Source organism: Fukomys damarensis, unplaced genomic scaffold, assembly GCF_012274545.1.
Source record: "Fukomys damarensis isolate Sample0158 unplaced genomic scaffold, DMR_v1.0_HiC HiC_scaffold_39, whole genome shotgun sequence".
Lineage (NCBI taxonomy): Eukaryota > Metazoa > Chordata > Mammalia > Rodentia > Bathyergidae > Fukomys > Fukomys damarensis.
In genome coordinates this window covers 47,923,187-47,950,751 of record NW_022900951.1, presented here as the reverse complement: position 1 = coordinate 47,950,751, position 27,565 = coordinate 47,923,187, and the positions used below count along the sequence as shown (strand labels likewise).

At 42.7% G+C, this 27,565-nt stretch overlaps 2 protein-coding genes and 1 non-coding gene across 12 annotated transcripts in view; 1 reads left to right on the top strand and 2 right to left on the bottom strand.

Moving 5' to 3' along the window:
• The window catches only part of Pfkfb1 (6-phosphofructo-2-kinase/fructose-2,6-biphosphatase 1), a 70,996-nt gene extending 55,694 nt beyond the window's left edge, over positions 1-15,302 (top strand). For 6 of the 7 annotated variants that reach the window (XM_019205375.2, XM_019205378.2, XM_019205376.2 and 3 more), the window contains 5 exons: positions 2,145-2,249; positions 9,354-9,483; positions 12,233-12,295; positions 13,300-13,364; positions 13,718-15,302. In XM_019205375.2, the coding sequence (XP_019060920.1) occupies positions 2,145-2,249; positions 9,354-9,483; positions 12,233-12,295; positions 13,300-13,364; positions 13,718-13,777 (423 nt within the window). In that variant the 3' untranslated portion in view covers positions 13,778-15,302. Of the gene's footprint in view, positions 1-2,144; positions 2,250-9,353; positions 9,484-12,232; positions 12,296-13,299; positions 13,369-13,717 lie in introns of all 7 variants that reach the window. The other variant, XM_019205374.2, reaches the window with a different exon arrangement.
• LOC104852447 (trophinin) lies at positions 15,296-26,855 on the bottom strand. Of its 4 annotated transcripts, XM_010610092.3 has the most exons (13): positions 26,575-26,851; positions 25,195-25,268; positions 23,764-24,924; positions 23,016-23,120; positions 22,842-22,905; positions 22,519-22,598; positions 21,974-22,065; positions 20,903-20,982; positions 20,769-20,811; positions 20,359-20,421; positions 19,702-19,816; positions 15,671-18,651; positions 15,296-15,516 (listed from the first exon to the last, which is right to left on the bottom strand). In XM_010610092.3, the coding sequence occupies exons 2-12, from the start codon at positions 25,237-25,239 to the stop codon at positions 15,682-15,684; spliced, it is 4,818 nt and encodes a 1,605-aa protein (XP_010608394.1). In that variant the 5' UTR covers positions 25,240-25,268; positions 26,575-26,851; the 3' UTR covers positions 15,296-15,516; positions 15,671-15,681. The 4 variants fall into 4 exon arrangements, with proteins under 4 accessions (XP_010608394.1, XP_010608390.1, XP_010608391.1 ...); XM_010610088.3 differs by having other exon boundaries at positions 22,519-22,905; positions 26,575-26,855; XM_010610089.3 differs by lacking the exon at positions 26,575-26,851 and adding an exon at positions 26,205-26,302 and having other exon boundaries at positions 22,519-22,905.
• LOC117284873 lies at positions 20,036-20,164 on the bottom strand. Its single transcript, XR_004515943.1, has one exon. It is a non-coding gene; the product is annotated as a small nucleolar RNA SNORA11 (small nucleolar RNA).
• Positions 26,856-27,565: the final 710 nt, after the last annotated feature.

Below are 27,565 nucleotides of genomic sequence, written 5' to 3'. Positions count from 1 at the left end.
GCAAAGGTTTAGTTCCTTACCCCTGAGGGAAACCTGGTAGATGGTCCCAAAATACTGCAATCAGAAGCTCCTACCACCCTGCAGGAAGGCCTTATTGGAATTCACACACTCATAAACTTTAGAAACCCAACATTTATTTCCACCATCAGCAACAAATACTTTATTTCTGGGGATTTCTTAATAGCCCTGTAAGTTCTTATAATCCTGAGGAACTCATTGTTTGAGCCTTCAATTCCTTCCTTGGAGGAAGAGAGTATATCTCCCCAAAGCACATTCTCAGACCTTTAGGAATTTACTGGTTTTTGTCCTCTGAAATGTATGTGGATATCTGTTTATTTTCTGAGGCACTTAAAGTATGAGTTGGGTTAGAAGAGATAGTAAATGTTATAAAATAGAAAAGTATTACTGTATTGTGAACATATATATGTATATATGTAAATATATATATATGCACATAGGGTCAGATGCCTGCCATAAGTTTGCTTATGTAATGCACTTCACAGACACAGGAACCCTCTTTTACCAATTACATCTGTACCATACATGCACGTTATACACACTTAGGCAAATATAGGCACTTGTCTGATACCCACACAGTCATAATCACACGAACACAATGAAGCATACCATGGAAATATACACAGCACAGATACATAGCCTCAAGCATAATATTGCAAATTAACACAAACCTCAGATGCAGGCACTCAGATATACATACAGCAGAAACATAATGAGGGACATCATCCTAATGGATATACATACCATTCATACACTGTGTTATGCCTTATATCTAGATGTCCCCCGCAAAGTCTCATGCAGTCATAAATGAGATTTTTTTGGATGTGGCTGGATCTAAGTGTATGGTGCTGGGATTAAGGGTGTATGGTTACGAAATGAGTTTACTGATTGGTTTGACATTGTTCTGAGTGTAGATAATGGCCCAACCTAGATGTGAGTGCTCATGCCCTAAGGGACAGAAAGAGGGCTGCTATTGTCACTTGTCATTTGCTACTCCACTGTTTTGCTGCCTTTTGCCCACCATGAACTATTTCTCCTCTGTAATGCCCCTCTGCCATACCACCGTGCCTTGGAACCAGTGAATTATGGACTGAAACTTCTGCAAACTATGAGTCAAGATAAACCTTTCCTCTTATAACTTTGGGTCTTGGGTATTTTGTCTCAGCAACATGAAAAGTAACTAAGACTTACTGAGACCCACATGGAGACACATACCATGGAGACACCCACAAGGGCACATTCTCACATGCTCAGAAGTCTTCTATATGCACTCATGCATTTGCATGCACATGCACGTGCACACACAGACACACAGAGTCTTATTCAACATTTTGTCACTGTTACCAAATATCTGAGAAAAACAATTTCAAGGAGGAATAATTTATTTTGACTCATGGTTTCAGAGGTTTGATTCATGATCTTCTGGCTCCAAGGCAAAAAAATGACAGAAGGACATGATATAAGAACATTGCTCACCTCATGGCAACCAGGAAGCAGAGAAAAAGGGGGAAAGCTGTAGACAAGGAACTAAGGCCCAGATACATTTCCCAAGGTCACAGTCCCATTCTCCATTCCCTTCAACTAGCTACTACCTCCTCCTGATCTCCCAATAATATCAGCAAATGATGCTCTTATCAGAGTGCTAATCCACTGATGAAATTAGGGCCCTCACTATCCAATCACTTCCCCAAAGCTCATCAGCTGGCCTTAGGGGAACCTTATAGATTGAAACTATTGCACACAAACCACACTCACACAAACACAAGACAGAAGTTCTTAAACACACCACAAATACATTTTATAAGCATGCTGCACACGTTTGCAAACACAATCACAAATTCTTATGCTTACATATTTACAAAAATACTTACAAGTTGTACCTATAGACCTACTGAGACAGTCATAGAAAAACACCATACACTTAAGCTGAATACAGCCATCCAGATACACTTTTTCTCACACCCACATAGTCACACACTTAATGCATACGTATATGTACACACTCATAGACAACAGGCACATTCAGCACTGTATTCACAGAGATCCAGGTAATCATGTTCTACTCCATAATCATTTATCTTGGAAATGCCAAGTGAATACTTTTGTCTCAAAATGCTTTTTCTTAGGGTGTCTGTGAGGAAATGACCTATGAAGAAATCCAGGAACACTACCCTGAAGAATTTGCACTACGTGACCAAGATAAATATCGTTACCGCTATCCCAAGGGAGAGGTAAGGTTTGGAGGAATTGTCTAATTCCTAAGACTTATTCTCAGTGTCTCTTCTAACTTCTAGGATTTTATAGTTTCCTAAACAGCTTTAGAAATTGGGCAAAGCATATTTTGCAACAACTTCCACTCTATAAAACACATGATCATCTAGCTTTAGGCTATCTCATATTCTTGGCTATAGATGACAGATTCCTCTTTTAAAAACTACATATTCCCTGCTTGTGTTCTAATTTAAGGAGGACCCATTTTTTTTCCTCATTGAGTTTATTGGTACATTTTAGGTATACAGTACAGTTACATTCATTATTGGGATCTTGTACCTCTACATGACAGGTCTTCGTTCTCATTTTTTCCCCTTGTCCCTGCCCTCCCTTCACTCCTTCCTCCCTCCCCCTTTACAAACACTTCATTTCCTTTTTTTCCTTTTCTCATATTTTTTCTTTTCCCTTATTAGCTTTCCCCTACTCTTCCCACTTTCCCTACACCTTTAGCCCCTTTTTTCCTATTTTACATTGTCCATTATATCATTAGGATCTTATATACTGTTATAGTTTATTCACACCAGAGAAACTATTTGGTATTTACATGGGTGTACTTTATTTATTTCACTTAGGAGTATATCCTCAATATGTATCCATTTTCCTATGAAATAATCTAATTTCTCATTCTTTATGGCTGAGTAGTATTCCATTTTATAGAAAAACCACATCTTTATCCAGTTTCCAACTGATGGGCAAATGGGCTGTTTCCAAGTTTTAGCTATTATAAACTGTGCCGCTTTAAACATAGGTGTGCATATATCACTGTGGTATGATTCTTTTAATTCTTTTGGAAAGATACCCAGCAGAGGGATGGCTGGGTCAAATGGAACCTCTAGTCCCAGCTCTTTGAGGTATCTCCATATTGATTTCCATAGTGGTTGCACCAGTCTGCACTCCCAGCAACAATGCAGAAGGGTTCCTTTCTCCCCACAATCCCACCAACATTTGTTATTGGTTGATTTCTTGATAGCAGCCATTCTTTGTGGGGTGAGGTGGAATCTCAGTGTTGTTTTCATCTGCATCTCTCAAATGACCAGTGATGTGGAACATTTTTTCATATATTTACTTGCTTTTTTTACTTTGACTGAGAAATGCCTGTTCATTTCAGGTGCCCATTTTTGAATCGGGTCTTTTTATTTGAGTGGGGGCTAATTGTTTTGAGTTCTTTATATATTCTAGAAAATAGTCCTTTGTCTGAGGAGCAGCTGGTAAAAATTTTTCCCACATTGTAAGTTGTCTCTTAGTTCTGTTGATGGTTTCTTTTGCAGTGCAGAAGCTTTTTAATAAGATGAGATCCCAGTTATTGATTCTTTCTGCTAGTTCCCGTGCTACTGAGGATTTGTTCATAAAATCGTTTCTTATGCCAATATCTTCAAGTCTTCTGCCTAACTTATCTTCCAGCAACTTTAGTGTTTCTGTTTTAATATTTAGATCTTAAATCCACTTGGATTTTAATTTCATGCATGATGAAAGATAAGGGTCCAGTTTTAATGTTTGGCAGGTTGAGATCATTTTTCCAACACCATTTATTAAAGGGGCTATCTTTCCTCTACTGAGGATGGCCAGCTCCTTTGTCAAAGATGACGTAGCTGAGTACATCTGGAGTTGTTCTTGTGTCTTCCAATCTGTTCCACTGATCCTCAGGTCTGTTTCTTTGCCAGCTCCATGCTATTTTTATCACAGTGGCTTTGTAGTATAGTTTTAAATTGGGAATTGTTATACCCGCTACCATGTCTCTGTTGCCTAGGATGGCTTTTGCTATTCTAGGTCTCTTATGGTTCCAAATGAATTTTTGGATTCTTTTTTCTAGTTCTGTGAAATATAGTGTTGGAATTTCAATTGGCATTTCATTGAATCTGTATAGCACTTTTGGTAGTATGGCCATTTTCACTATGTTGATTCTTCCTATCCAGGAGCAAGGGATATCTTTGCATTTTCTTATATCCCCTTTGATCTCTTTTTTCACAGTGCTGTAGTTTTCAGTGTAGAGGTCTTTTGCTTCTTTTGTTAGATTGCTTCCTAGATAATTCATTTTTTTGCATGCTATTGTGAAAGGAATTGTTTCACTAATTTCTCAAAGTAGAAACATGTTTTTGTTTTTTGTTTTTTGTTTGTTTGTTTTTTTGGTACCAGGGATCGAACTCGGGTCCTTGTGCTTGGGAGGCAGGCAGCGGAACCACTGAGCCAAATCCCCAGCCCTTTCATTCAACCTGTTTTTTTGTTTGTTTGTTTTTGTTTTTGTTTTGGTGTTAGGGATCGAACTCCAGACCTTGCTTTTACAAGGTATATGGCTACACCTCTGAGCTAAATCCCCGGCCCCTAGGAGTACCCATTTTATCCTCCACCTTGTCTCAAATATCTTCTGACTATAGTTCAACATATTCTAATTTCATGACATTTTCTTGATATAGCAGCCATTCTTTGTGGGGTGAGGTGGAATCTCAGTGTTGTTTTCATCTGCATCTCTCAAATGACCAGTGATGTGGAACATTTTTTCATATATTTACTTGCTTTTTTTACTTTGACTGAGAAATGCCTGTTCATTTCAGGTGCCCATTTTTGAATCGGGTCTTTTTATTTGAGTGGGGGCTAATTGTTTTGAGTTCTTTATATATTCTAGAAAATAGTCCTTTGTCTGAGGAGCAGCTGGTAAAAATTTTTCCCACATTGTAAGTTGTCTCTTAGTTCTGTTGATGGTTTCTTTTGCAGTGCAGAAGCTTTTTAATAAGATGAGATCCCAGTTATTGATTCTTTCTGCTAGTTCCCGTGCTACTGAGGATTTGTTCATAAAATCGTTTCTTATGCCAATATCTTCAAGTCTTCTGCCTAACTTATCTTCCAGCAACTTTAGTGTTTCTGTTTTAATATTTAGATCTTAAATCCACTTGGATTTTAATTTCATGCATGATGAAAGATAAGGGTCCAGTTTTAATGTTTGGCAGGTTGAGATCATTTTTCCAACACCATTTATTAAAGGGGCTATCTTTCCTCTACTGAGGATGGCCAGCTCCTTTGTCAAAGATGACGTAGCTGAGTACATCTGGAGTTGTTCTTGTGTCTTCCAATCTGTTCCACTGATCCTCAGGTCTGTTTCTTTGCCAGCTCCATGCTATTTTTATCACAGTGGCTTTGTAGTATAGTTTTAAATTGGGAATTGTTATACCCGCTACCATGTCTCTGTTGCCTAGGATGGCTTTTGCTATTCTAGGTCTCTTATGGTTCCAAATGAATTTTTGGATTCTTTTTTCTAGTTCTGTGAAATATAGTGTTGGAATTTCAATTGGCATTTCATTGAATCTGTATAGCACTTTTGGTAGTATGGCCATTTTCACTATGTTGATTCTTCCTATCCAGGAGCAAGGGATATCTTTGCATTTTCTTATATCCCCTTTGATCTCTTTTTTCACAGTGCTGTAGTTTTCAGTGTAGAGGTCTTTTGCTTCTTTTGTTAGATTGCTTCCTAGATAATTCATTTTTTTGCATGCTATTGTGAAAGGAATTGTTTCACTAATTTCTCAAAGTAGAAACATGTTTTTGTTTTTTGTTTTTTGTTTGTTTGTTTTTTTGGTACCAGGGATCGAACTCGGGTCCTTGTGCTTGGGAGGCAGGCAGCGGAACCACTGAGCCAAATCCCCAGCCCTTTCATTCAACCTGTTTTTTTGTTTGTTTGTTTTTGTTTTTGTTTTGGTGTTAGGGATCGAACTCCAGACCTTGCTTTTACAAGGTATATGGCTACACCTCTGAGCTAAATCCCCGGCCCCTAGGAGTACCCATTTTATCCTCCACCTTGTCTCAAATATCTTCTGACTATAGTTCAACATATTCTAATTTCATGACATTTTCTTGACAAGTTGCTTAAAGTTCTAGCCTCTATGGGCAATTGGCATCATCCTCAGGGCCAGTGGATATCTGTCAACTTTGCCACCTCTTGAACCAGACCATCAGCTGCCCATCCCCATATGAGATAAATGCTCATTGTTTTCAAACTAGCTTCTATTTACTCAGTTCTGGATTTTAGAATATTTATTAGTCATATTCCACTTGTGATATAAACTCCTGTGAACAATTATCAGAAAATCAGGGCATCTGGGAAAATGAAATAATAGATTCTCTTCAGTTATAAAGCACTTTCACATTTTTATCTTCATCCTTAGAAATGATTTATAAACTCGGACTCCATTTGCCTTAATTTTCTTTATATATCTGAGGCTATATTACTAGAGGCATAAAAATTTAAAGAAATCATATCTTCTCTTCTCCATGAATTGCACGTTTTATTATTACACTGACCAAACATCTTTTTTCTTACTAATGCTATTTGCCTAAAAGTATATTTTATCTCATATTAATATAGCTATACAAAATTTTGTCTGATGACTATTTGCCTAGTTCATCTTTATTACTTTCTGTGTATATATTTCTGTTTTGTATCTCTTGTAAACAGCTTATAATTGTGTACTGTTGTTTTTAATCCAAACTGAAAATTCATATATTGGATGGTAAGTTTAGTACATTTATTCTTATTGTAATTACTATATTTAAAGCTTATTTCTATTATCTTGTCTTGAGTGCTCAAAGCTTAATTTTTCTCTTACCCTTCTTTCTTTAGTGTTGAGTTTTTACATCCATGTTCAATTTATCTGTTTCCCTTCTTTTAGAGATCACTCAACATTGTAAAAAAATTCATCATGCTTGTTTTTATTCTTATAGATATCTCACTAAGGATATGAGGTCAAAATACTGTACAGTAAAGTCACTTGAAATAACCCTTGTGTGTTATTATGCAACCAACTTGAACACTTAACATTTTAATATGTATGATTAAAATGTCTAAAAACAGTATTTTCAGCATCCTCCCAAACAATGGAAGAATTTTAAAACTCTGGCTACCCTCTCCTAATTTATATGTTATTTTGTATTTTAGTTCAATCTTAGTCTTAACTCCCTAATGAATTATTTCTATTATTATGCTGTTCATTATTACTGAATAGTCAGTTTTATTTAGATTTAATCACATGTTTGCCAGTTCCTTTGATTATTCTGTTTTCTTGCATCTCAAGTCTGTCTTTTAGGTTCATTCTCTATCTTCCTTTGGAATCTATTGATAGTAAACTCACCCTACTTTTTCTCTAAAACTGTCTTGGGAGGTGAACATCTTCAGTCCTAGATGATACATTGCCCAAGTATAAAACTCTAGGTTGACAGTTGTTTTCCCAGCACTTTTAAGATATTACCATCCTTGTCTTCTGGCTTCTACTCTAGCTATGAAACTTACTCAATTTGTTGTTTCTTTTCTCTCTGGCTATTTTTAAAGTCTCTGTATCTTTGTTGCCTTTACATTTTGCTTTTATATACATCTAGATTATTAATTTTGTATTTATCTTGTTTGAGATTGATTTAACTTCCTGATGATGAGAATAGAAATGTTTAATCCTATAAAACTCCAGACACTGTCTCTTAAAATTGTTCTCTTACTTTTTCTCTGTTCTCTCTTTCTGGAAATAAAATTTAGTAAGTATTAGAGCTGTTATGTTCCCTGATTTTTCCTTCTTATTTTCTATCTCTTTCAGTCTCTTAGCTGAATTGAATAATTTCTTTCCAATCACTGTTCCTTAAGTAATATATAATGTGCTATTTATTACTTACATTTAGTTTTCAATTTCAATGAGTGTATTTTCTTTTCTGAAATTCTTAGTACTTTTTCAAATCTGCAGCATATATTTGATAGAATCTTTTTTATTTCTTTCTTTTGGAGCTACTGGGGATTGAACCCAGGGCCTTCACACTAAGCTACATCCCTATCTATCTGTCTATCTAGCCTTTGAAACAGAGTCTCCTTAGTCATTAAGTTGCCCACGCTGGGTTTGAACTTGTGATCCTCCTGCCTCAGTCTTCCAGAGTGCTGGGATTACATGCCTTTCTTACATTTAAATGAATATTTTATTTCTTTGAAAATGACAAACATTTGTTCTATATTGTGTATTATATAAGCTTTTAGGAATCTCCTCTTGTTGTTTTTGCTTATTCTTATCCATAGTAGCTTATTTCCTTCTGTATTTGTATTTATCTGTGGGAATTTACCTGTGGGAATTCCGTATAGCCTGAGATGAAAACATAGGGAGATGTTACATTTGTTTATTCTAAGTAGTCCTGGGAGCTAATGAATTTGCATCATTTTTTGTTAAACTCTCAGTAAAACATATTCCAAACCACATGGGTAGTGTGATTATGATTCACCAGCCTACCTGAGGGAAGATTTTTAGTTACAAATTCTTACAGGGGCCATTTCCTAATTTTTTCCACCAAGAGTCAACGAGAGACAGATATGTCTTCTTGTTTTCCTTTCCCTGTGGATGGAATTTTTATAGTTTGCACTTTTATTGAAGATACCAACATTTGCCATTTGAGGGTCTCAGATTTATATTAGAGTCTCAGTCCAACTTCCTACTGTGTACACACCTAAGCCCCTATGCCCTATTTCTATAACATTTAAAAGTTCAATCCTCTTGGTTACTATGATTGGCAAGTACCCCAGGAGAGACATGGCTTCTTTACCCACTAATCACTCCTCCAAGTGTTTCATTTTGAAATCCAATAGTCATAGATTTTTTAATTCTTCTAAAATCTTAGCAGTGCATATAAAGAAAAAAAAGAAAAAATTGTGTGTAGTGTATATGTGTGCATGTGTATGTCCAAATTCCCCCAAGTGTACATAGCACATACTACAAATATATACCAATACAATAAATGTCTCTTCCACTGTAGAAAATTGAATTGCATTATGAATTTTAATTTTTAAAAGTTTTATTTCTTCATTATGTTTAATAACCAACTAGCATGCCAAAAAATGAAGATATCTTGCAATGAGGAAGTTTATTGTTATTCATCCCACTATATTGATTGTCCCCATTTGACAAATAAGAAATTGAGACTGTAAGAAGGAAGTAAGTTGCCTGCCGAGTCAACAAGTCGACTGCTCCCTCAACCGAGTTTTCCTAATTCCTAGGCCAGAGTTCTTACTCCTCATTCTCCATTTCTTACTCTAGTATTTTTCTCTTACCTAGTCCTATGAAGATCTGGTTCAGCGTCTGGAACCAGTTATAATGGAGCTAGAACGACAGGAGAATGTACTGGTGATCTGTCACCAAGCTGTCATGCGATGCCTCCTGGCCTACTTCCTGGATAAAAGTTCAGGTAACAGCCTCCTAACTTTTCCTGACATGGGGTGATTCGAGATCAACCATCAGTTAGAAGTTTATATCTTAGTGGTTTAAAGTCCAGTATATAGTGTGAGTCAGGTATGATGGCACAATCCTATAATCCCAGTATTTAGGAAGCTGAGGCAGGAAGGTCACAAGTTCCAGGTGAGCCTTGGCTGCAGAGCAAGCCCCAGGCCAGCCTAGACTACCGCGCAAGACCCCATCTCAAAAAAAAAGTTCATTTCCTAAAATGAGATTGTTTAAATTCAGATTTTTTGTTACATACTAACTTGATACTTTTGACAATGTACTTACTGCAACCCTTCTGGCTTCAGTTTTCCCATCTGTAGAACTGGGAGAATAATGGTGAAGTTCAAATAAACAATATACATAAAGAACTTAGGACAGTTCCTGATATGTCATATGGGCTGTTAGCTGCTATTATTAGTATTATTCTGAACTAATATTTTCAAAACTGGCATTGATAGTCTGCTTCAAGCCTAAAATGCTGAGTATTTCCCTGAAGCATGCTGTCCTGAGGTGTTAGTGGGACCTTTTGTGACCTCATTATCCTAATTATGTTTCTATCTTTGCTGTAGGGTTGACTTCCCAAAGATTATGATGTTTCATTTCAGTTTTTTCAAATGATCATTTAAAAAATCTAGACATTGTATTTATAGAGTACCTGTACACTGACTACATACACTAAACTGCAAACTAGGGCAGGTGACCGGGCAAGGGACTATTTTTTCGCCTCCACATATGAATGTCCATTTTTGACATGACCGATGAAGTACTGCCATTTCCAGGTTATTTTTAAGGTATTTGAGGACAATGCAATATGATATTCGGTGCCTATAATATTCTGAACTCTTGGGTCTTCTTTATGATGCTAGTTTCAAAATAAAGAGCACTCATAATATGGAGTTATCCAGAACTGGAACCCAGGGAAATTGAGAAGATGCCATTGGATAAGTCATTTTCTCTACTGTGCCTTCATTTCCTCATTGGGAATTAGTGATGATGTAGGGTTCTTTGCACTGCCAGATTTCTGGTATGTTCACATCTCTACTTCTCAGAGCAATTTTTTTGAGACCATGAGGTAGGCACTGAAATTCCTATTGTCTAGATGAAAAAAAAAATAAGGGCCAGAGAAGTTAAGTGACTTACTCAAAGTCATGGGGCTCAGAGTGCAAGGGATCAGAGTAGATTTGAGGTACACCCCAGCCCTCAGATTCTATTCTTAGATTATGGGAAAAGCAAAGGTACCTTCCTCTTTCTCCAATTTCTGCCCACTTTTAGACCCAGGCCATGCTACCTGTTCACAACTGTCCCAGGAGCAAGGCAGAGTAAGATTGGGAAGATGATCTTACCCTATTATTTAGGTAAATAATGGCAGGAGATCCAGAGAGATGATATGAGTGGCATTGTAAACCCAAACAACTAAGGAGCTGGGGTACCCTCAGAGTACACCTAGTTCAGTCCTGTCCTATAAAAGCAAGAGATGTGACACTGAGAGAAATGGCTAGGCCAGTGTTACTAGTTGAGGCAGTGACAGGACTGTGTCAGAGATCTTTAAAAGTTGCCTTCCTTTCCCTGAGTCTCTTTCCTCATGTGAACAGTGAGCGTAAACAGGACCTCAGCATATCTGTGAAAATGCACTGAGATCATACACAGGAAGCCCTTGGCCTATTCATGATGCTTATGATGACAAAGATGAGGTGAAGCAGGATGGATGCCTAGAAAAATACCTATGTCTCAGGAGGCTGAAAGGCTGATGACAGGCCTGGAGTATAAAGAACAGAAAGCCACAAGTGGTATTTTAGCTAAATTAAGGGAGATAAGGAGCTATAATTGCAGTCTGGGAAGTGGAGAGAGGGAATAAGAAGAAAGTGTCCAGCAGGTCAGTATGTCACTCGCAGGACATTATGATACATTCATGGCAGAAGCTGCAGACTATAGGGGTGAAGCAGGCATCTTTTCTTCAGAAAATCCTGTATTAAGAGTTCCTGCACTGTCACTTCTTGGCTATGTGACTTTGAAACAGTGTCTTTCCTCTTGAAGTCCCAATTTCCTCATCCATGGATTGGGCCTAATCATCCCCTCCTCATAAGACTACCTGTTAAATCGAAACAATGGGGCTATACAGGAAATTGTACATGAATATTCAAAACAGAACAACTTTCTGCATAGCAGTAAATAACTGGAAAATTCTTGTCCATGAATAAGTGAGAGATGAGTTAGATAAAGCTAGTCAGGGCCAGGAACAAGGCTGTAAATGTGGTCACATGCCATGTACACTTCTGCCATGGAACTGACACATATAATGTTCTCAGTGAACATTTAACAGGAATTTTGGGGCCTTTGTGGTGGTAGTGGTAGTGATGGTGGTGGTGGTGATGTCTGTGGAAGGCCTGGGCTGTGGTAGGCGGGAAGCCCGCCTTGGTCTCCTGTTGGACCTGAGAATAAGGAGGTGACCACGTCCACATGACCTCCCTGACTCCCATAGACCTACAGTTTTCCCACCTTTCTCAAGACCTTTTCTTCCTGATCCTGGGTTAACCTGGCTGCTTCATTTCTCCCTGCCTTTTAACACTGCCCCTTGCAGATTACAGGTAGGACTCTAATGAGGCCCACTTGGGGAAGGGAGGTGGAAAGGAGAGTATCCACCAAAACCGGAAGCTGGGGAAGTGGTACCCTTCCCAGTACTATGACTTTAAGGGCTGTTTCTTCCTCTTTTCCAGATGAGCTGCCCTATCTTAAGTGCCCTCTGCACACAGTGCTTAAACTCACTCCTGTGGCTTATGGTGAGTACCCCCCACCCTCATCTAAGGAACTACATATAGAGGCCATGAACATGCCATTTGCCAAGCAGAGGCCTAAGAGAGGTTCCCTGGGTAGGCGGTTGGATGGTGGAAGTGGGACTGGTGGCAGTAGGATGACAGAGAAGAACTAGGATTGCCAGCTGCCCCGGCTCCAACTTTTTATCTCTGCCAGGGCACTGAGTACAGAACATTAAGCTATGGAGGAAGAGAGAGCCTTGAATGAAACTGGAGGAAAATTATAGATTGGGACCACTGAAAAGCTGAAAAGACCAATCTAGGCAGTTTAGATTCTCTTGTGACATCAGTTATGAAAGGTTCATAGAAGAGAAAGAACAGAATCAAATCTAGTCTGAGGTATAACTAGGGCATAATGGCCTACTGTAGCCTGTACTGGGTACAATCCACAGGGATGGATCTAAAGGGGTTTCCATAAGCATTGGGTCTCCTCTGCCAGCCCCAGATCCCAATGATACATTCTCCTTCTTAAGGCTCCTTAGAACTCCTTTGTGGCTTCCACACCTTTCATGTTGCTGGAACCCTACTGTCCTCTAAATACATTCAGCCCATGCCTCATTGGTCAAGGCAGTGGCCCAGGACTCTTCCATTTCTTCTGCACCTAGCATGGCTTGGAGGATCTACAGAGCTCTATCAGTTTTAAATTAGATCACTGTCTTGCAGGCCACAAAAGTTGAGGGAGGCCAGAGATCATCTCATCTGTTTCCCCATTTACAAATTAGCAGCTTAATCTCAGAGAAGTCAGGTGCAGAGCTGGGAGGATACCCCATTGGCTGCTTCTTAAGCCTGGCATCTTCCCTACACATTACACAGCTCACCTGCAATCCCCTCCCTACAGAGCAGTCACAATCTGTGCACAACATGGAACTTGGGGTGTGGATGGTGATTGGGAGTGCTATGGGAAAGATATTTCAGGAAAGATCTGTGCTTACCTTGGGTGCTTACAGACACATGTGTTGTTCTTTTCTGAGGCTGCAAAGTGGAGTCCATCTACCTGAATGTGGAAGCTGTGAACACACACCGGGAGAAGCCTGAGGTAGGTAAGGGACTCTGTACATAAGCTGGCTGTGAAGACATGATAAAAGCACCCTCCCCCACAGAAAGGCCACCTAACCCTACAGATACCAGGTGTTTCACATCACGGGGAGGAATAACCAGCATCCAGAAATCAAATCCAGGAAACACAGCCTAGTCCTGGGGGGCCACAGAGCCACAGAATTAGGGGACAACCCTTGCCCAAAAGGCCTCAGGCTCATATTCCCCCAGGCCTGCCTGAGAAGTTAGGACCCAGGCTGACTAATAGATGCGTGCCTGATAGGACAAGAGCCAGTAGAGGGATTGGAGCCCTATACTTCTATCTCCTATTAATTAAGGGCTCTCTTTTCTCAGAATGTGGACATCACCCGGGAACCTGAGGAAGCCCTGGACACTGTCCCTGCCCATTACTGAGCTCTTTCAAGTATAAAAATCCCTCGTTTTCACTCTTACACCTTTATGAGCTTTGTTTTCTCCAACCCTGAGAAGACTCTGGACTATGCCTTACTCGAAAGCCCTATCTCTAGTAAAGAAATCCATAACAGCTCCAAGACAGGTCTCATTTTTTAGCCACAAATAAGAAGCTACCTACCTCTGTATGAAACACTTTAATTCCTATTCTCTGATCAAAAGACTTCTCTTACACTACCTATAGAAGGACAGGAAGAGGTCATATTTAGGTTTATCCCCTTGTTTTCAAGATCCTGATCCTGATCTTGACCTAGCTCTGGTGCTATAAATGTGGAATGGATGAGGAATTTCTGGAGAGAAGAGTCCTAGGATAGCACCTTTAAAGATGGGGGAGATTGATTCCTTGGCAGAGGGAACGAGGGCAGGACACCATCTTTATACTCAAAATAATCAGTAACTTGTACCAGTTCTCTTTCAACTGTTGTTGCTATCCTGTATGATTCCCCTGTCTGTGTGAATGATCCAACCAACCACCTGGCCTCCCAGTCCCCTAACCTCAACTCTATAATCATCATCTCTGTCACATCACAGATCTTGGCATCTTATCCCTGGTCTGACTTCTTAAATGCAAGCATCCCACTTATTCAAGAGTTCTTACAATGGTATTCATATGTTATTTCTTGAATGAACGGTATTTTTTCTTTTACAACATCAAGAGTGTGGTCCTTTGACTTCTTCATTGTCTCCCAGTCCATCCTCTGCTTCCTCAGTGCTCTTCCATCCCTAACCAGTTTGGATTCTATGAAGAATCCCCTCTTTAGCCACTCTCCTCGAATCAACTATAGGTCAGGTACCAGTGACCCAGTGGTAGAAAGACTTGAACACTTGCTGTGTTTGTTCTCTTGTCCTTTCTTCACAGCTACCCAGCAAGATCCAAACCTTGAACAATCCACACCTCTTTTTTTTGTTGGGATCTACCACATGTTTGCAGATGAGTGCTTGAAGTAGATCTATATTTCCCAGCCACCACTCTGAAATTCTGTTGAAAGCCAGGGTCACCCTCTATTCTCTGCCATCCTACCCCATCCCATATTCTCAGACTATATCAGTCAATCCTCACTCTTCTATATTTACCTCTTGGCCCTCTCTATTGGCTTTGGCCCCAGGGTCTATGCAGTATGTTCAAGTCTTTCTGATCCCAAGAAAACCCTCCCTTTTTCCCATGTGCACCTCAATATCTCCCCTTATGTTTCTCTATTCTTACACAAATTACTCAGTGAATCTATACTTACCATCCAGAACTCTCTCCTTTTGATTTCTGTCCCAGGATTTCCTAAGCTGTTATGCCCTGGCCTGCTATGTGTTCCCAGGCCTCTCTTCCACTGAAGAAGTATCTGCTTTGTAGCCTCAAGCTGGAATCCCACATTCTCCAAAGAGCTATGCTGATCTCAAGCTGTCCTATGAACCCAAAATGTCATTCATGACTACCTAAACACCTTAAAAGACAAAAAAAAACTCCAATTCATTTTGCAAATTTAATGTAACTCTGATACCAAAATATGACAGCACACAAAAAGCAAACGATAGAGCAAGAACAGAAAACAGATTTTTTGTAGTGTGTCACCCTCAGCTGATGGGTAGTGGCTGTCCAGACTGCGGTGTGGACAAAGATTCCAAGCCTGTACCTTGGCTCCGTGGGAAGGAATGCTGCAGTTCACTAGTGATATCTGTAAACATTAAACCTGAAAACAAAATACCAAACCAGAACACATTTTAGCACCAAATATATTCTTTTCTCATACTTCCTTCATTGCTCATCTTCCCACTCAGCCCTCTCAACCCAGCATTACTTTTAATATCTCCCAATATTATTGGCTATGGAAATATTGCAATTACCTGAAACCTTACTAGCTGTAAGAGAAGCCACAGGCACCAAGGCTAGTGGCTCCCCCACCAAAGCCAGCACCAGTGCTTGGTCCACCGCCGAATCCAGAACTGGTACTTGGTCCACCGCTGAATCCTGCACTGGTGTTCAATCCACCACCGAAGTTAGCACTGCTGCTTGGTCCGCCACTGAAGCCAATACTGGTACTCAGTCCAACACCAAAGCCAGCTCCAGTGCTTGATCCACCAAAGCTAGCTCCAGTGCTCAGTCCACCACCATAGCCACCAGTGCTTGGTTCACTGCAGAAGCCAGCACTAGTGCTTGGTCCACCACTGAAGCCAACAATAGAACTCGGTCCACTACTGAAGCTGGTGCCAGTGCTGGGTTCGCCAGGAAAGCCAGTGCTGGTGTTGGAACCACTGCCAAAGCCAATGATGGAACTCAGTCCTCTGTCGAAGCTGGCATTAGGCCCATTGCCAAAGGCATCGCTGGTGCTGAGGCTACCACTAAAGCCTGTACAAGTGCCAAGTGTGCTGCCAAAAGCAGCACTGGTACCCAGTCCACCACCAAAGCCATCAGTAGAGACCAGTCCACCACCAAAGCCAGTGCTGGTGCCTAGTCCACCACCGAAGCCAGCACCGGTGCCTAGTCTGCCACCAAAGCCAGCAACAGTGCCTAGTCCACCACCAAAGTCAGCACTGGTACCTAGTCCTCCACCGAAGCCAGCACTGGTACTTAGTCCACCACCAAAGCCAGTGCTGGTGCTTAGTCCGCCACTGAAGTCAGTGCTGGTTCCTAGGCTGCCACCGAAGCCAGTGTTAGTGCTTAGGCTGCCACCAAAGCCGGCATTGGTGCTCAGTCCCCCTCCAAATCCAGCACTGGTGCTTAACCCATTGCCAAAACTGAAATCGGCACTAGTGCTTGGTCCATCACTAAAACTGGCACTGGTAGCACCACTAAAGCAGGCACCGGTGCTAGGAGAGCCACCAAAGCATAAGTTTGTGTTAGATGCACTGCCAAAGCAGAGGCTGGTGCTGGGAGCTCCACCAAAACACAGGCTGGTGCTGTGAGCACCATCAAAGCTGACACTGGTACTGGGAGCATTATCAAAGCCAATGTTGCTGCTGGGAGTACCACCAAAATCAGTAGTGGTACTAAGTGTCCCACTGAAGCCAGCACTGGTGCTGAATGCACTGCCAAAGCCGGGATTGGTGCTTTGTACACCACTGAAGCCAGCAGTGGTGCTTACAGCTCCATCAAAGCCAGCACTGGTGTTGAGCACACCGTCAAAGCTGGCACTAGTGTTGTGAGCATTGCCAAAGCCAGCACTGGTACTAAGTGCACTGCCAAAGCCAGAACTGCTGTTGAGTGTACCACCAAAGCTTGCACTGGTGCTGATGACACTGCCAAAGCTAGCACTGCTATTGAGTGCACTGCCAAACCCAGTACAAGTACTGACAGCACCATCAAAGCCAGCACTGGTGTTGATGGCACTGCTAAAGCCAGCATTGCTACTGAATGCACCGCTAAAGCTGGCACCAGTGCTAATGGCACTGCCAAAGCCAGCACTGCTATTAAGTGTACTGCCGAAGCTGGCACTGGTGTTGACAGCATCACCAAAGCCAGCACTGGTGCTGATTGCACCACCAAAGCCAGCACTGCTATTTAGTGCACCACCAAAGCTGGCACTAGTGCTGGGAGAGCCACCAAAGCAGACACTGGTGCTTAGTGTGCCTCCAAAGTCAGAACTGGTACTAGAGGAGCCACCAAAGGAGACACTGGTGCTAAGTATGCTGGTGCTTGCAGAGCCAAAACCAATGCTGGTGCTAGGACAGCCACCAAAGCAGATACTGGTACTGAGTGTGCCTCCAAAACTGGAGCCAGATGTGGGAGAGCCACCAAAGCAGACACTGGTGCTAAGTGTACCTCCAAAGCCAGTGCTGGTGTTAAGTGCACCACTGAAGACAGTGCTTGTGGTGGATGCACTGCCAAAGCTAGTGCTGGTGCTAAGTGCACCACTGAAGCCAGTTGTTATGCTGTTGAGTGTGCCTCCAAAGCTAGAGCTGGCTCCAGCACTGAAACTGCCATTGGTACAAGCTGCACCACCAAAACTAATGCTCGCTCCACCACTGAAACTAGTGCTGGTGTTCGGTGCACCGTCAAAGCTAATGCTTGCTCCACCACTGAAATTGGTGCTAATGTTGGGTGCACCACCAAAGCTGATGCTAGCTCCACCATTGAAACTGGTGCTAGGGCTGGGTGTACCACCAAAGCTAATGCTGGCTGTACTGCTGAAACTAGTGCTGGTACTTGGTGCACCACCAAAGCTAATGCTGGCTCCACCACTGAAACTAGTAATAGTACTGGGTGTACCACCAAAGCTAATGCTGGCTGTGCTATAGAAACTGGCACTGGTATTGGGTGTGCCATCAAAGTTGATACTGGCTCCACCACTGAAACTAGTGCTAGTGCTGGGAGCACTACCAAAACTAATGCTGGCTATGCTGCTGAAGCTGGTGCTGGTACTAGGTGTGCCACCAAAGCTAATGCTGGCTACACTGCTGAAGCTTGCACTAGTGCTGGGTGTATCACCAAAGGTAATACCACCTCCGCCACCAAAGCCACCACTGGAGCTGGGTGCACCATTGAAGCTAATACTAGCACCATCATTGAAGCTATCATTGGTGCTAGATTCTTGGTTGAAGTTGACATTGGTGGTGTCATCTGCATTTTCTTGGGCTCTAGCCTCAATTTCAAATGAAAATCTGTTCCAGGCCTGAGTGTCATCACCTAATTCTTCCCTTGTTAGGCAGTCAATATCCATGTCATCCCAGTTCCAGGGCCCAGCCACAGCTTCCTCTCCAATCCCCATTTGGGCTCTTGCCTCAGCCCTGGCCTCAGCTTCAGCCACAGCTACAGCTGCAGCTTGGACTTCCATCTCCACTGCTTCCCGATACTGAGCAGCCCAGTCCTTGGGGTCTTTCTTCTGTACCTGAATTGGAAATTATATTCATTATAAGAAAAATAACCCTTTTAATTATGTATGAAGCACTTATTAATAGCAATAATTCTAAAAGAAAGTCTAATTGGGACTTTGTCATAGATCAGTCCTCAGATCTAATTTCAGCTCTGGTAACTTACATGTGATGACCTTGGATAAGTCACTTAATGTCACTAAACCCAAATATCTTCATAATACAGGCGGTGGTAAGATGTTTTATATACATGTTACCAGCTCCCCATGATGAATGTAATCACATGTACTACAAACATGTAATAATAAAAATTAAAGAGATAAAGTATGTTATAGCCTGATTGTGTCTCTATGAAATTCATAGGTTGAATATCCAACCCCTAATGTGATTGTATTTGGAGATAGGGCCTTAATGGAAGTACTTACAGTTAAATAAAGTCATAAGAATAAGGATTGACCCAATAGGATTTCAGAGAGTAAGGGCTTCCTGCCCGATGATAACACAGTAAGAAGGCAGTTGTCTATAAGCCAGGAAGACAGCCTTCACCACAACCTATCATCAGAAACCTACCATGGTGGTCCTTGATCTGGGATTCTCAGCATCCAGAACTGTGAAAAAATAAATTTCTGTTTTTTAAGCCAACAAGTGTATGGTATTTTGTTATGGTAGCCTGAGATGATTAACACATTCATGACAGGGCCATTATTCATATATCTCACTGCTGGGCAGTTTGATGCATGACTGTCCCATTGGACAGCTTGTCCCACTGGTGATCGAGGTGATACAATCATGCATGAGATAGTCATGCATGTACAACCAGTGGTTCAAGCCAGTGGGAACATGTTAATACGAGTGTGAAGAATGAATGATATCATGGAAACTATGTATGTATGTCCCGGCATTCTGGGACATTACTAAAGCTTCGTGTGTGTGTGTGTGTGTGTGTGTGTGTGTGTGTGTGTGTGTGAACTACCAGTTGCCCTATACTTGTCTGTCACTACACACAGCCTGCGTCAGCCAAGGTCATTCTATTCCCTTAATATGTCAAGCTCAGGCAGCTTTATTACCTTGCAAGCAAACTTGAGGACTTTCATCTTGCTAGTCTCATGGTAAGAGCGCAGGCCCCAGAAGAACTCATATTCAGGTGGTCTGCTGTTGGGGACCCTCTTGTATTCCAAGTACCTTGGAGAAAAAAAAAATTCCTCCTGACCCAACAGATCTGTTATTTAACCACTAAGCCCCAAATGGCATCCTCCTATAAAACAAATACTAAACAGTTCCTGGAGAATATTTTCCAAGACATTCCAGCCCATACTCATTCTTCGCACATAGTTCATGTTCTTGGCTTTTCACACTGCACCATTTCCCAATGGCTGTGTGAAAAGCAGTTACTTGGAGTACATATATAGGGTATGATGTCACAGGAAGGCCAGTGTATCTTGCCACCTGTGAGGAGTAAACCCAGATTCCTCTTGGATGTGTTTTAAACAGAGGAGCCATTCATATAGCTGTCTGCTCTGAGCACACCCCATCACAAGGGCATGGTTTGATCTGGCCCAGTTCTGCACAGGTCCATCCACAGGAAGTTTAGACAGGACTTAGTAGGACACAAGATGCCCATGCCTAAAGACAGTGTAAGAAAGGCACTGATGGAGCACTTTCTGAACCAAACCAGCATTGCCAGAATACTTCAGGACCAGATAAAGCCTCCAAACATCACTTACTTCTGCTTCACGAACTCGTCTGTGATGAGTTTTCTCACTTCTCCAAAAAGTGAATGCCTCACCCTGGCAATGGGAAAGATAAGCCATGAACACAAGACAGACATGTTCATAACATGGAAGAGACCTAGCACATGGGGAGTCTCGACAAAGTGAAGAACATAGGGAGCACATAGCCTCTAGAAGCAAGCAGTGGAGGCTAGATGGCTCTTTGTCAGGGACTCCTGAAGGTCTTTTTTTTTTTACATCTCAGAACAGAGAACAGGGAAAAAAAGGGCACAGAGTTTAGAACCATTTCCCCATCCACCCAGCCCAGCAATCCCCGCCTGCACCACCAGACCACCAGTCCTGGAACCATTCTCTCTTGTCAAAGGACAACATGGACAGCAAGTGCTGAGAGAGCCCAATCATACCCAGGGTGCAGCCCCAACTTGCGTAGCACCTCCCAGATGACAGCTGCAAGGGGAGGCAAGAGGAGACAGGGACAAAATGAACACATGGAATTCAGATCCTGGCTACCCATTTGGCTTCATGACTAGCCACTCACCTTCACTGGCCTTGTTTCCATTCATAAAGATGACACTCAGAATCACCATGAGGAGACCCAGTTTGGGTGTGTCCTTGGTCCTAAGGGAATAATAGGACAGAAAGAAAGTTTATGTCCAGGAGTCACCCACAAGACATACTAGACAGTTCAGTGGGCTAATCTTTCCTTCATACCTCAGATGTGGGAGAATTCTGCCTAATCTATGCTTCCAGTTCCACATGACCCCACGTAAGGCACTTAAGAGTGATGAGGCACAGTTTCCATTCTACCCAAGCCCTGGGTTGCCAAGATGGAAAAATGACTGTCAATCTGGTACAATGTAAGTACTCAATCAGTGTGAACCCTTTCTCAGAGCCCTCAGCCCTGTGATTTTTCAATGCCCCAGTGATAACACTTGTTATAAATTGGGTAAGTTCCAAGATCCCTTGATAATATCCCTATTTATACAGTAAGGAGATGCAGCTATGGTATGTCTCTTTGATGTGAGCCCATAGTCATTCTGCCAATCTCACTTCAAGTGTCAGCCATGACTTTATTCTTGGTCATTCTTTGCTTTGACTGGTTTATCTCTTAGGGTTGAGTCTAGCTTTCCTAGTTAGATTAGGTAATCCTGCATATTCAAGGATACTATTTTTCCTTTTCTAACTCTCCACAGGTAGTAGGGAGTAAGCACTACACAAATATTTATGTAGAAGCAGGCCTTTCTTGCCCCTTGAGTATAATGACACCACACCTTCCCCTGAGAAACTGTCCTTTAAGAATGTCTCTATCAAGGTTAGGGTAGATGCTCAGTAAGAGATAGGTAATAAGAGGTCTGCTCTCCAGGGAAGCTTCTGGACAGCTAAACTAACAACAGAAATGTCCCACCCCAACCTCCTGCACCCTTCAGTTAATCATGAGGCACCATTAGTGCACATGGGGCTCCAGCCATGTGCAAGGCTATGTCAGGAGCTTTTTAGACCCTGTCTTTGTTAACTCTCTATGAGGTTGTCAGTTGAGAGGTCAGGGGAAGAGTAGTACTACTGATGAAAGCAAAAGTCCCCCTTCCACCCTAACCCTTTCCCGGCTTACGTTCCCAGTATGCCTGCAGAGGACTCCTGAGTACTGATGAGAATATACAAGCTACTCTGCTTATCAATTTCCTTCAGATTGACCCGAAACATCTGCCAAGTAAAAGAACAGCTTGTGAGATCACAAAATTCAGCTTAAACATCAAACAGCTTTCCAGGCATCTTGAAGCTCCCCATGTACCTGGGGGTTTTGCATATGTGAAACATTAATGAGGTAATGCATAAAAAGCTTGTAACTGTCCAGAACACAATGAATATGCAACAAATGTACTAAGGAGATAAATAAATGATCATTTGAAGCACATGACAGAATGTGTCCAGCAGCAGAAAGAAGCCAGGACTAAGTTGGGTGGCTTGGGTCCTAGTTACTCTTTTACCACTGAGATACTGCGTAACCCATGGCTGTTCTAGGACTCTCCCTAGGCCACTGTCTGCCTATCTGCACAGCGATGGAGCTGTACTAGCAGATCTCTGTTGTTCCCCCCACAAAGGACATTGCTCACCTTTGTTCCATTAAAGGACCCATCCCCCAAGGTGCCTCTTTACCTTCTCCAGAGCGTAGCTTGCTCTTTCAATGATCTCTGGGAAATATTCATCATATTCTTGAATGACATCTTTCAGCATTTCTGCAGGAAGTGAGAGGTGGGAGCAGCTGGGCTGAGCAGGGGCCACAGAGCTGTGGCCCTTTTGCCAGCTCTGTGGAGTCAGTGCAACTAGATTAATGAGTGCTGCTAGCAATAGTGAAGTATAAGAAGGGAAGGGATGGAAATATGATAAAACAGAAAGGCCATACAGGTAAAGGGTTACCTCCAGGCCATAGGGAGAGAGGAGAAGGAAGAGCTTGAGGAGGAAGGTTGTTAAGAGACTACCTGAACGCTTGATGGGGATCTTTGTCTGGTCCTTAACCAAGAGGTATTTCACCAACTTATTTGCCTGGGAGGAGTGGAATAGAAGAGGAAATCAATATATTTGCAGAAAATCTGGAAGGACAGAAGAGAAGACAGCAAGAGCAGAAAAGAGACTGGTCAGTATTGGATTCTTACCCTTTCTTGCAAAATGGCCACATCTCGGGGTGGTGGAAGCCTTCGGCCCCATGGGATCCTCCTGTAATTAATGCCACTTCTCTCATCCCCATTCAGATGTTTGCACTTCATCATGATAAAGAAGGAAGGTCCAGAGTCACCAGGTGAAAATGATTGTTGTTTCCTCATCCTGTCCTCCAGAAAGTCCCTTCAACCCTCCCTGTAATGGGTCTTGACCCTACCATTGGCCATTCTGTGTCCTGGGCTTTTCTTTCACTATCTTCCAAACAGGAGTTTCATTCCCCTGCTAGGCAGGAGCAATCCAAGGGCAGAGTCTGGGACTCTTCCTCTTCCTTGGGTACCACTGAATTCTGCTAGCTATAACCCTTGGGCATATCAGATCACTTCTCTGGTAGTCTGCCTTCAAGACTGGAACCTATGGTCTCTAGTTAGTAAGAAATACTTTCAAGATATAAAAGGATAACATGTATAAATGTACCCAACAAGCCTGGCATATGATAAATCCTATGTAAGTACAAGGTAAATTATATATAGGTTGAAGCTAAGTACACAGATGCCCCCCGCCAGCAGTCTATGAAATTCTGGAAACAAACTATATCACATTTTTCTTGACATCTCCCAAAGTCTATCTGAACATAGGCAATAGCTCAAAGTAAAAGGCTCAGTAAAGGTTTAAAGAAGAAATAAAAAACCCAGACAGATAGGAATAGAAAAGCATAAAAGTTCAGGACATTGTCAGAGATCTCACCTTTCTGTTTCTCTTGCCTCGGGTCCTAGCTGTGGGTTCCAGGCTCAGTTGAGCTAGATAGTCATCTGCCAGGGCTTGGACAGCAGTAGCAACCTGAGTCTCCAGGGCATTTATGCTAATGTGAGAGGTGGCCATCTTGGCCTGACTTCCTTGGTCAGTAATTTGGGTTTGGCTTTCAGTTACCTGAGCCTTTGTGGCAGCCTTTCGAGCCCTAGACCCCCTCTTGGCCCGAAGAGTGGCTGCTAGGGCTTGGTTTGTAATCATTTGAGTGGCAGGTGGGACCTCAGAGACCTCAAAGCCAGAATTTGGGCCCTTACTTGCAACCTTCTTGCCCTTGGGTTTTTTGGGCCGGAGAGCTGCTGCTGAAGTCTCAATCTGCCTGGTAGCTGTCTCAGTGACATTTGGAGACTCAAGATGCTCTATGTCAGTATTTGTGGCCTTAGCAGTAGTCCTCTTGGCTTTGGACGCTTTCTTCGTTCTGATGGTGGCTGCTGTGGCCTGGATATTGACTGTCTCATTGGTAATTTGGCCTTGGGTAGAAGCTATAGCCAATGAGATCTCATTAGCACTGCCTATAGCCTTATTAGCAGCCTTCTTAGACTTGGGAGTTTTCTTAGGCTTGGTGGAGGCTATAAAGGCCAGGGAATTGGCTGACTCACTAGCAATTGGAGCCTGGATAGTCTGTGAGATGACTGGCAGGTTTGGGGCCTGCAAAGGTGACTTGAGCTGGGCAGTGACACCCTCATTGCCTGACAGACAACACTGGGAGACTACAGCTGCCTTGGCAGTAATTCTCTTCATCTTGTTTGCTTTCTTAGGTAGAGCAGGACCCGAAGAAGCCTGAATATTGGCTGCCTCAGTAGTAGCTGAACCCTGGCTCATCTGGGCGAAGATTGGTAGGTTTAAAGCTTGCAAAGTTATTTTGGGCTTGGTGGCAATCTCAGTGGCAGGTGGGACTGGAGGGACAGCAGGTGTGGACTTAGCAACAGCCTTAACAGGAGTCTTCTTGGTCTTGCTTTTCTTAGGCCGGTTGGCAACAGGTGGGTCCTTGGTTGCCGCCAACAGGGAATGCATCAGCAAGGCATTGTCCTCTTCTTTGGTCTCAGTCTGTACATCTAGAGGGAAGGGAAGCCCCAGACTCCCAGAGGGAGGCAGAGGGCCCTACATACTTAGGATTATGATTCTCTGGACCATCTTACCTCCCTCCCCACACCCCCTTCCCACGAAGGCCTCCCCTTTTTTTGAACAGTATTTAATTGAAGAAGGTAGAGAAAAGAGAAGTGAGCAGAGGACAGAGTCAAGCAAATTTTCTACTCCTCCCACTCCATCATACAATGTATGACTGAGACAGGTTAGTCTGAGAGTCAAAAGCAGTAAATAAAAAACTCAGGACAGGTCAGATTGCCTAATGAAAATGCACAGAGGCCTCACCTGGAATGCAGGCATCCTATAACCATAGCCATTTCTTCTATCCATCTTCCTGAGAGGCCAAGTAACAGATGAGCCTGAAGGAAACAAGCTTAGTTAGGGGAGAATGACAGGGAGGGGAAGATTCACCAGATATCTTGCCTAATCTGAAAAGCGAGGGTCTCCCCTAACCTTAAAGGGCCCCAAACCTTTCAACTCCTGGGTTCTTGTGCATAGAAACCAGGGCAATCTATTTTCTAAGCACCAGCTCCTTTTGCTCCCAAGATGGCAAGTCAGTTCGGCATCTACACACGCCCCCTACCGCAACCTAGCAGTGCGCATGCGCACCGAACAAGCGCCCCCCCCCCCGCTTTCCCAAATGAATCCTTTCTTCAAGGTCTTCAATGCGCATGCGCTTCACTGGACTGACTAGTCTAACCAACTCTCTCACTTACGCCTCCGGCTCTCAGAGCAACAGGGCATCTAGGTCCCACCCCCGTCCCTCTTGATAACTGCATCACTTCTAGGTCCAACCCTTACCCCAACACCGGCCCCCTCCCTCCTCTCTGCAGTACCGCTTCGCACCGCCCCTTCCCCAACACCGCCCACCCTCTCCTTCGCAGTACAGCCACGCTGTGCCTCTTTCCTATATGCCCCCTCCCTCTGCTCTGCAGTACTTTTCCGCACCTCCCCTTCCCTTAATAAGCCCCCTCCCTCCGCTCTGCGGTACGTCTCTGCACCGCCCCTTCCCCAACACAGCTTCCCCCTTCATTCCACGTCTGCAAGTGCCCGGCCCCGCCCTATCTGCAACATGAATACCTCGTCCCCAAATCCAACGGTATTAACCTTCTCAGTTATTCCCTTTCTCGAACCCTACCAGGTTCTACCTTTTTTCTCAAACCAGAACCAACCGGTTCCAACCCCTTCTCCATTTTGAGCCTGGCTCTTTTCAGCCGCTTAAAAAAGATTCTGTTCCCTCCTTCGTCGGTCCTAATCCCTCTTTTCTGCAGCCCAAACCTTTCTGTAGTCCATACCCGTTCTCCAGCCAGTACGGGATCCCGCTGTCTCTTATCTTTCTCCTGACCTGTGTCTTCCTCCCTTCTTGCTACCGCCTAAATGATTTCTAGATCCTTCCTCCTTATAATCCCAACTAGGTCCGCATCGCTCCTCTCTATTGCCCGAACCGCATCCAGAATTTTCTTTTCTGTGGCTCAAAGAGGATTCCGCCCCCTTCTTCCTCCCATGAGAATCAGGTCCAGGCATCTTTAAACACGATCACTTCGATGCGCTTAGATCCCGAACTCCTAACAGGGTTTCTTCAAACCTTAAAGGAGTAGGAAGTCAGGCACCTCGAAGCCGCAGCACAGAGGCCCTAACAGGATTTTCATGGGTACCTCAACTCACCTCGTCCTCTGGAGTCCAGAATGCGTCCGCTCTCTCCAAGCCTCTCCTTAGGTCTGAGTCAATCCCCCCTCCTTGGCCGGAAGTGGTCCTGCCTCTTTCCGCCTCCGGAGGGGGTCTGGGTCCCTGCCGGTCGGCCTCCTTTCCTTCCCTACTTGTAACTTTCCGTTCTCAACACAGGTTCCTTATACTGTCTATTGCCTCTTCTTCAGCAATCACGCTTCTATTCTCTATTTGGTTTCCCTAGTCTCCATCCTGTATCCCTGTTCCTTCTAGAAGGAATGTACTCCTCCAAGGTCCCACACTAGTCCTTATATCCCCCTCTATTCCAACACTAATTACATGGAGTATTACGCCATGTGTCTGAGGACAGAAGACTAGATCATATTCATTTCTGTCTCTCAAATACAACCATTTAGAGGCTCTAAACATTAAAAGATAGGATGCTCTCACATTAAAAGTTATCAGAATAAAAGCAGTAAATGTAAGAAAGTAAACAAAAGGTTTTTATCCTACAATGACTATATTGATGCTTTTAAACCATATTGGAAAAATATTGGAGGCCAGGTTCCTTCTTTACTGATGTACTATGTAAGTATTTAGGCTGTCTTTTGTGACAGTGCATTGCTGAGTGAGAAAACAATTTATGTCATTCATTTATTCACTCATTCAAAGGACAGTAGAGGTAACTGACACATAAAATAGACTTTAAGTAAAAAACTAGAGAAAAGAAAGTCATTATATAAAGATAAAAAAAATCAATTCATCAGGAAGCTATAACAATTGCAGATAGATAAATAGTGAAAAATGCACCAAATATCAGATCACCTAAATATATGAAGTAAATATTAATGGATCTGAAAGAAGAGATGAGCTACAATGTAATAATAGTAGAATGCTTCAGTACTCAGCTTTCAACAATGCACAGGTCATTCAGAAAGAAAATCAATAAGGAAACATCTAACTTGAGCTATACTTTAGACCAAACAGATCT